Here is a 10,014-nt window from a genome sequence, read left to right as displayed (position 1 = left end):
ACAAGTGAAGTTGATATATTTCTGATACACCTAAAGAGCCGTTCAACATAGACATAGATCTGTATTCCACGTTGCTAATCTGCATGATGAAACGTTGCATATAATGGAATAAAGAACATTTTAATAGTGGAATCATATGTATAATAGGGTCAAGAGGAAAGATCCTAACTTCAGCAATGGAGTATGCAAATATCCTGCACAGAAAAATAAAAAACCAGTTAGTAAAACCACTCAGATTTTTCTCAAGCTTTTCCTTGTGCCTTTGTATTTTCCTTTTTCTTTCTTTCACTCTCTTTTTTCTTTCTATTGTCTTTTCATTTTCTTTTTGGGTCTTCTCTCTCAAAGTTTTATTGTTGTACATTCAAATCTGATACCCTCAACTGAATACATATATAAAATGTAGCATCCATAAACAACAGAAGGGATGACATTGGGACAAATGGGCCCAGGTAAACAACCTGATACCTTCGACATAACTTAAATCATAGGAAGCAGGTGCAAAGTAAAAGGACATAGTTTTGAAACTGAAGAATAAAAGTATTTTGCGCAAAAAGAATACAGAGAACTTCAACAATTAGACACAAATATTTTATATTTCTCTTTTCTTCCTTAATTTTTCTTCTTTTCTTTCTTTCTCTTCCATTTTTGGGAACATATTTTTTCCATAATTTATAACAAAAATTGTTGTTTGCTCGATGGGTTGCATATGAGCAAGTGATATGCATGGGTAATGATGATTGACATGAGAAAAAATGGATAATAGATCATATGCACATCAGACTTACTTATCTGAATATGTAAACTCAATGTATGCTATACTTTATAAAATATAATGATTTTTTTATGTATATTCTTTTAAATATTTGAAATTGCATGTATTTCCCCGCACACTTTTTTTATGCCAAGAAGCATAGTTTACAAAAAATTATGGATAATGTCATGGAATTGTTTTAACGAGTATATTCTGCACTATTATCATATTTCTACCTAAGCTGTTTCTACTGGAAAACTATTTTAGTTATTGGCATTCATAATGCAACCCACGTATTTAAAACTTGTCATTCAAACAATAGTGCGTCATATATGGTTTACCAAATGAAACTAATCCAATAATAACCAAACAGAATCCAAACTCAAGTTCTTTGCCAAGTCCAGAGTTTGCGATGGTTGGATTATTAACCGGCCAGTTTGGAGCCTGCCAACCTAGATATGGTCCCACCAGTCACCACTCCACAAATTTTGTAACTATTTCAAACTAATTGAAGTTGGCACAAAATCTAAGTCCTCCAAACCAGAGTTTGGTTACATTCTTCTAACCCAAAACAATTCCAATGGCAGGTATACATACCACAGCTATTTTTTGAAAAAAATTATAATTCTCATATAAATCATAAAAATTGTCTTATTGTCACCTTATTGAAAAACTTCTCCAAGTAGCCCTTTTTTTTTTTGGCTCACTTGACATTTAAAATTTAAGAATGCTATGCTTGCTGCTCCTTCTTAGCCACGCTAATTTGCCGTTGCTTTCAGCTGCTCTGTTAGCTGAACTATAGGTTGTTTCAGCTTCCCATTATAACATGCTGTCCAGCTCTCCGTTAAAGAGACACATTGGTCATATAGTTTTCTTTGGGTGTATGCTTCAAAATGGAAAAGTCTCCCATTCCATTCCTTCCAGAGGCTCCAAATGATCACTGAACTTAGACAGTCCCATGCTTGTCTATTGACGTGCTTGGGTGGCCTTCTTCTCCATCCTAACCATAAATCCTGGATTGTTTTTGGCATTGAATTGATTCTCAGTTTGTGTGGTATCCACTTCCACATTTCTGCAGTGAATTCACATGTGAGGAACAAATGATCGGTGGTTCCTTTTTCTGCTCCATCTTTCGTCTTCTCCTTTGCATATTTTCTGCTATTAGAATTCTATCTTGAAAAGTCAGCCAGTTGAATACTTTTGTTTTTTTCTGGTGGGATTTTCCAGTTGAATTTTGTAAATTGTGATAGGATGCCTCCATGTCTCAAGAACTTATAACATTCTTTGACTATGAATTTCCCACTTTGATGCCATTTCCATTTGATTGAGTCAGGCTTGTTGCCCAGTACTGTTTTGTTGATAAGGATCTTGAGTAGTTCAAATTTTTCTGTTGTAGCTGAATTTAAAATTTCTTAAAAGTGACTTCTGAGGTTGGTAGTTCTGAGAAAGTCTGCCACTCAGATTTGAGGTTTGTTTGAGGGAATGAAAAGCTCTGGGAATATGTCCTTCGTAGGTTTGTTGAGATTCCATTGATCTGGAAGAAGGATACCAACTTTCCATAGCCAACTTGGAAACTGATGCTTTATGTGAAAATGTGTTGCACCTTCAAACATTCTTCCAAACGGCAGATGCAGATTTCAAATTTTTTGCTTCATGTGTGTTGGTAGTCTGTTTTGATAAACAAACTGTGGATGAGCTTCTGCCAAGGCTTTGATTGTCCTTCAAAGAAAACCCACCATAGTTTGAGTAAGAGGCTTTGGTTGAAAGTTCTCAAATAATGATGCCTAAACTTCGCATTGCTTTCGGTCTACAAACTCTATCCTAGTTAACCAAGGAATGGGCTCCACAACGGTTGTTGTCTCATCTCTACAAGAAGGCCTACATTTTTCTTCAATGCTTTCAATTATTTCTTGTGGGTGATAAAATGCTGACATCCAATGTATCGGTATTGTACTTAGTGCTGAATTGATGACTGTTGCTCTATCGCCAAGAGAAGGTAGTTTCCCTTTCCATGATTCCGATCAATTTTTTCTTCAACGAAGACCTAGTCCGCTGGTTTTGGGTTAGAGTCATAGAGGGGAAATTTTAGCAATTTTGTTGGAAGCTTAGATGGCGAGCAGCCTATATAGTTGTTTAGCAAAGTTCATTGTCAATGTGTTTGAGATTCCAATTCCAACTCCGATAAGCACACCTTTTTAGTAAAGACACTAACTCGAAAGAGTATTGGACGAACAAGAGAGTAGATGCATACTTACTGTTTTGATTGCAAAGAACCAGTGTATCGTCTGCATGTTGAATGTTGTGTATGTTATTTGTAACTTCCCTTGAGCCTATTCCTTTAATATTTTATTTCTTGCTGCTTTCTTGATAAGATGTTTTAATATATCAGAAACCAAGATGAATACTAGAGGGGATAGTGGGTCTCCTTGCTTTAAGCCACATTTAGCCATGATCGAGTTAGAGGGCTCTCCATTGATGATGGGGGCAATCTTGCTTGTTCTGAGAATGTTTTCCATCCAGCTGCACTATTTCAAACCAAATCCCCTTGCTTTAAGTAAAGAAGGTAAAAATTTCCAGTCCGCTCTATCAAACGCTTTCTCATAGTTCACTTCGAAGATCAATCCTCTGATTTTGGCTTTTTTGCAGACAGAAAGGATCTCCATTGCTAAAGCGTAGCTGTTAGTGATCTAACGTCCTTTGATAAATGTCGTCTGTGACTCTGAAACAAGAAGATCCATGTGTTTGGCCAAGCGTAAGGAAAGAACTTTGGTGAAGATCTTCATAATTCCATTGATTAGGCTGATGGCCTATAACCACGTACACTGCAACTTCCTTGTTTCTTTGGGATCAGAGTTCAATGAGTATGGTTTAATATGCTGAAGTCTGTTGAATTTGAGTGGACATCATTGAAAAGTCTGCAGACATTTGTCTTGATGAGGCTCCAAAAATGCTGATAGAATGTGAAGGAAAATCCTTCGGAGCCTGGGGCATTGTCTCTAGAAAGATTGAAGACAGCTTCTTTAATTTCATTTTCTAGGAGAGGTTCTTCCAGATTGCTTAGATTAATTGTTTCTCCATAATAGATTGTTGTCCAATCAACCTGGATATTGTATTTCCCAGGAGTTCTAAATAGTAGGAAGAGAAGGCTTTGCAAATTGTAGCTGGATTTATCTAAGTGATCCCTTGGCATTCAATCAGAAAGATGGTGTTCTTCCTTTCCCTTGAACTTGCCATTTGTTGGAAAAACTTTGTTTTGGTCCCTGTGTTTCAGCCATTGCAATCTTGACCTCTGTCTCCATAGTATTTCCTCTTGTTGAAGGAGATTTTGCAGCTGCTTTTTGAGCTCAAGTCTCTCTTCTCGCTCTTGGTTCAAAAGAATTCTTGTCTTCTTTTGTGAATCCAACCAGCTGATTCTTCTTTTGATAGATTCTTTTTTTTTTCCTTTAATGATGTTACCATTATTGTTATGATTCCAATGCTTGTGCTTTGACATAAGATATCTATGTTGGACAGAGTTATTTGCTGCTGCATCTTCTGCATTAGGAGCTTGGTTCCATCATGTTTTAACCATGTCTTCAAATCCTTCAATCAATAGCCTGGAGTTCTCAAACTTAAAAGGCCTGATTGTTGTCTTCCTTTGTGTGAAGTCAAGTATAAGAGGCCAGTGGTTAGAAGTCGTCTTGACTAGTGGATGAAGGGTAGTTAATGGATGGTTGGAAATCCAATCCGTTGATACTAGCAGTCTAGTTTTGTGAGAGTTAGGAGATCTCTGTGATTTGACCAAGTAAAATGTAGATCATTCAGTCTTTTTCAATAAGACTGTGTGAATCTGTTATAGCCCAAACCCGTTTCAGCCCACAAAGCCCAAAATGAAAAAAAAAAAAAAAATAGGAAACAGGGGAATTCAAAATCGGGAAGAAGACTCCCGATGGGAGTCTCCTTCTCCGGAGAAATCCGAGCAAAGATCGAACTCCTAAGACTCCTCGGAGTCCTAGAAATTTCTATAAGAAGACCCCCTCTCTTTAGAATCGATTCATCGGTCTTTTCTTCCCCTCTTTCTCTCCGATTTTCCCGAAGAAGAACCGCGGGCGCAGTTGGTTCCTCGCCGTGTTTTCTCTCCGACGAGGTCCCAGGAGGTCGTGGTAAGTCCTTCACTTTTTCCTCCCTTCCTTCCTCTTTCCCCCGTGCGTTTGTGCGCGGTGGCCGGCGACGAGCGTCGCCGATTTTTGGTCGGGAACAGACTCTATTTTTTTGGCTTATTTTCCTTAAAATCTCCGGCACCGACGATCGGAATTGACCGCCGGCCCTATTCTCTCCATGACCGGGGGAGATGGCCCGTCGGCCGCCGGCCTCCGCCGTGGCAGCCATGGCCCGATCGACCGATTAAGGCTTGAGGACAAGAGTCCTCTGTTCCGGCGCGGGAAGAAGAAGAAGAAAAAGAAGAAAAGAAGAAAAAAGAAGAAAAGAAGAAAAAGAAGAAAAGAAAAAGAAGAAGAAGAAGGAAAAGAAAAGAAAAAGAAAAGAAAAAGAAGAAAGAGAAAAGAAAAAGAAAAAGGAAAAAAAAAAGAGAAAGAAGAAAAATAAAATAAAATAATAATAATGTAATAATAATAATAAATAGGATTTTCTCTCCTCTCTCTTCCATGAAGAAAAAGAAAAAAAAAGAGAGAAAGAAAGAAAAGAAGAAAGAGAAAAATAAAATTAATTAATAAATAATGAGATAAATAATAAAATATGAGAAAGAGAGTTTCTCTCTCTTCCCTCTCTCTCTTCAGCTTGAATTAGTATTTTTCTCTCTCTAGAATTGGATTTTCTCTCTCTACTTTCTCTCTCTAGAATCCTCTCTCTAGATTATTTCTCTCTCTTAAGATTTTTAGAATTTTGAGAAGAATGATGATGAATTTAAATGATTCTCGTAATGGATTTTTGATCTGTGATCGTCGGACGATACACCGACATCCACTTTGATCAGATCAGGTATTTTTAGATTTTATTTCTCATGATCTTATTTAATTATCCACATGATAATTTTAGCATGATTTGATCTGATCGATCAGAATTTGTTAAATCATATTGTCTGAAGAATTCAAGATGAGTTTTCTCTCTCTAGAATTTTCTCTCTCTAGAATTTTCTCTCTCTAAAATATTCTCTCTCTTGATTGATTCTCTCTCTAAAAAAGGTTAGTGAATGAAGAAATTTCTTTTAATAAGTCTGATCTGATTCTAATGAAGAATCCTGATTCATGATTGTCAGACAGCGTACTGGCACCCACCTTAATCAGACCATGAATCTTTAGATTTTATTATCCATGATTTCGATCTAGCCATGACTTGATTTGATCATGATTGATTTCACCAATTGAGATATTGGACCAATCGTAATGTTGGATTGTGTCACTTGATCAATTTGAATTGTACCTCATGAATTCTCTCTCCTCTGATTTTCTCTCTCCACTTGATTTTATGAAATCGATGAAGAAACCTCGATCCTATCATTTCGAATCTGATTTGATCTGATAGTCAAACTTTGGATCATTTAGGTCCTAATTAGATTTTGATTAGATGAAATTAGATGATCGGACCCAATCTAAACCGTTGAAATATAGAATTCGTATTCTTTCTAATTATTCAAATTGATTCTGTATAGGATTGTGGATGTTTGATCATGGGATATCGCGATATGATCTACGAACAGAATTTTTGGAAGAAAATTTATAGAATTTTATGGATTTATTGGAATGCGTTCGAGGTAAGTAATGTTTCACCTTTTCTAGATTCATCGGCAAATTATAGTGTATTCTTCTGACATGATTTGTGAAACGATGCATGAATTGGATGAATGGTATTTTTGTTATGAAAATATCTTATTTGAAATGTTATGATGAAGCATGATTGAATATATTGATTTCATGATGCATTATATTGATTGATTTCGATACTACATGATTATATGTTTTATTATCGAAATTAGAATATGAAACATGATTTATGAAGAATTATGATATAAGAAACAATAAGAATTGACAACCTGACTGTGTTGAGGACCCCGCCAACGGGGGCATATACGTTGGCAATTGACTGTCCTGAGGATTTATGTCGCCAGATAGACCAGCGACATGTCGCCAGATAGACCAGCGACAAAACCGCCAGTTAGACCAGCGGTTCCAAAGGACTTGGCTGCCAGATGATTCGCAGCCCACCGCAAGCAGATACGCGGTATTATGACCCTGCCACAGGGATAATGTGGTCATAGCTCATGGTTGACGAAAAGAAATTGAAGAACAAAAGAAATTGAAATTCCGAAAGAAACTTGAAATTTCGAAAAAGAAATGAATTTGGCATGAATTATATTGCATAATTGAAATTGATTTCAAATTGATGAACTCTATATGCTTATTTTCTATAAATGATTATTTACTTATATGCCTGATGAAATCTGTTGAGAAGTGATCGTTGCTTACTGGGCTATTTAGCTCATGATAAGTTTTATGTTTTTCTTACAGATCCAGAAAATTAGCATGACGTGGGATTTCGGTTGGGAGAGCGATTAGAGATGGAGTTAACTCATTGATTTAGGATTTTTCTCAGAATTGATTCAAGATTTTTAGTTTTGTTTTAGTGTTGACTTTGTCAGACAGTTACTTTCTTTTGAACCCTAAGTTTTGATTTGTTATTTGAATTAAGGTTTGATTATTGAATAAAAAAAAAATTTATTTAACTGTTTGTGAAGATATCATGATGAGATGCCTTGCATGCTTATGGGAAAAGTATTCTATAAGTATGCGGCGGTTGCCATGACCCTCGATTCAAATCTCGGGTCGGGGGCGTGACAGAATCAATGAAAGAGTTGAATTTTGCGGAGGCCATATTATTTCCTGATGAGCTGTGAGCTGTTTCGGTCAGAGTGCAATCTAATGAGGTTGAAGTCGCCCATGATGATCCAAGGGCCTTGCCAAGTTTTTCTAATCTGATATAGTTCGTTGAGGAAGTCATTCCATAGTTGGGCATTAGTTGGGTCATAAACATTCATGAGAACGCATTCAAACTTTGAAGTATAGCGCTAATAGAGAAGTTTCCTTCTAAGAAGGTTGAACTGATGATTAGAGTTGAATTCCAACATGCAAGTATACCACTAGACGTACCATTTGCATGTTTTGAATTCCGACTGTCCAAGTCTCTCCCACAAACACAGTTAATCCGACAAGTTTGTAACATTATTGAGCTTTATTTCTTGTAGACAAGCTATCATGCATTTGGATGATGTGATGTATCTCTCAATATTCTTCTCAATCTTTGATCTATCTCCTCGGCCTTGAACATTCCATGATCAGACCACCATTAAGAGTATAGAAGACGATAAACCTTGGGGTAATGGGTTCTTTTAGGGTAGCTTCTGGGAGGCCTTGTAGGTTTTGGAGGTAATGTCCAAAACATCGACAAAGAAAATGCCGGACTGGTTTTCTGCATTGGCTTTTGAGGTGATCGGTATCTCCGCGTCGAAAGCATGATCCATTGGGCATTGTGTTGAGTAATGATCGTTTGGTAGCGTTATGGCGGGTAGGTTTTGCAGCAACGCTACAAGAAAAGTATTGTTTTAGAGACTGAGATGGCTAAAAAGCAGACTCAGAAATCTACGACGCAGAGATGGCGCTCCCCGACCATGATCAATTGAGCCAGAGACGGACATTAAATTTTTTTATTTTAATTGAGTACTAGAGACGGCGTTGAGACGGATTGGAGACAGTTAGGCTTTCATAGATGGCATAGCGACGGGAGATTTAAAAAATAAGTAAACTTTCAGAGACGGCGCCGCGACGGTTTTTCTTGTCGCTGTTTCTTCTCCACACTGGTGGCCCGGTGACGGTTAAGTTAAAAATTAATTAATATCTTTTCGAGTCGACTTAGCCGTCTCCAATGGAAAATCAGTACAGCTGTCTCCAATCGCCACGGCGAATTGGAAAGCTTCTGGAGGCTAGAAGGTGTTGGCGGCTATGGCGAGGAGGCAGACATGGTGGAGCCGTGCGATATTCTCCGGTGGCTGCCCGTTCCGCCTGAAGGCCCGACAACCGAGGGCCGCCGTCGATGCGGGCCAGCCAAGGAAGAGTTCGACGCCAGCGATGTCGGGGAGGATGAGACCGACGCCGACCGCTGGATCCACTCCTCGAAGCTTCTGGAGGCTCTGAGGCGTCTTCGCCGCTCGTCACCGGCCATGCCGCCAAGGACACAGGTCGTTCGGGAGGCGGCGGACTGGGTGCTGGCGGCCGTGGCGAGGGGGCAGACGCGTTGGAGCTACGCGATCCTCTCCGGCGGCTGCCCGCTCCGCCTGAAGGCCCGACGATCGAGGGCTGCCGTCGACTGAGACGGCCAAAAAAGGGTTCAATGCCAGTGATGCCGGGGAGGATGAGACCGACGTCGACCACAGAATCTACTCCTCGAAGCTTCTGGAGTCTCTGAGGTGTCTCCGCCGCTCGTCACCGGCCACGCCGCCAAGGACACGGGTCGTTCGGTAGGCGGCGGACCGAGCACTGGCGACCGTGGCGAGGGGATGGGCGCGGTGGAGCCGTGCGATCCTCTCTGACGGCTGCCTGCTCTGCCTGAAGTTTCGGCGACCGAGGGCCGCTGTCGACACCAGTATTCATGGGAGGGTGAAGGCTCTTGGCCGGCTGGTCCTGCGTTGTCGGAAATCGTCGTTTCCGACGCTTCTAGAAGACATCCTAATTTCTTTGCAATTAAAAAAATTATGTGATTAATTAATAATTTAAAAATAGTTTTTATTTAATTATAGATTTACAGTTAATAATTAGTTGATCTACGTAAAATTAGGTTTAGCTATAATTAATATAAATATAATATGAATAGCGGTATTTAAATTAATTATTTACGGAATATAGATGGAATAGAAATCGCATCAATAGAGATGGTATCAATAGAGTCGGTTTCGAGATGATCACTATTAAAGATGGCTTGACGATGATGGTTAAAATTTAAAAATTAATCACATTGGAGATGGCTACCTTTAGAAATGATGTGGCGATGGGACAGCTGTTTTTGAAAAAATTAGCTCGATAGATCCGTCTCTGATTTTCTTTAGCGATGCGGCTTAGACGGATTCTCTTTTTGCTGTCTCTAGTGGCCTAATCTTTTGTAGCAGGGGCGTTTCGAGGTTGGTGGGCGGTGTCAATTGGGGGTGGGAAGATGGGTTTAGTGTTTTGGAGTGGTGTTGGTACATATCCTTCCCCTTTGAGAACATCAACATATGATCC

At 39.1% G+C, this 10,014-nt stretch overlaps 1 protein-coding gene across 1 annotated transcript; it reads left to right on the top strand.

Annotated features, from left to right (window-relative positions):
• Nucleotides 1-8,122: 8,122 nt before the first annotated feature.
• On the top strand, nt 8,123-9,759 carry LOC105059980 (transcription factor bHLH149-like). Its single transcript, XM_019855593.3, has 2 exons — nt 8,123-8,169; nt 8,657-9,759. Exons 1-2 carry the CDS (start codon nt 8,123-8,125, stop codon nt 9,108-9,110), a joined length of 501 nt encoding a protein of 166 aa, XP_019711152.2. The 3' UTR covers nt 9,111-9,759.
• The last annotated feature ends 255 nt before the right edge of the window (nt 9,760-10,014 follow it).

This window comes from Elaeis guineensis, chromosome 10 (genome assembly GCF_000442705.2).
Source record: "Elaeis guineensis isolate ETL-2024a chromosome 10, EG11, whole genome shotgun sequence".
NCBI lineage: Eukaryota > Viridiplantae > Streptophyta > Magnoliopsida > Arecales > Arecaceae > Elaeis > Elaeis guineensis.
Note: the sequence above shows the minus strand (reverse complement) of the source record. Positions and strands in the feature narration are given on the sequence as shown.

What these genes read in the sequence shown, in the direction of transcription:
- LOC105059980 (XM_019855593.3), top strand. Translation starts at nt 8,123, where the DNA reads ATGGGTTCTTTTAGGGTAGCTTCTGGGAGGCCTTGTAGGTTTTGGAG. An exon ending in AGGCCTTGTAGGTTTTGGAG is followed by an intron (nt 8,170 to 8,656) that starts GTAATGTCCAAA and finishes GAGTCGACTTAG; the next exon opens with CCGTCTCCAATGGAAAATCA.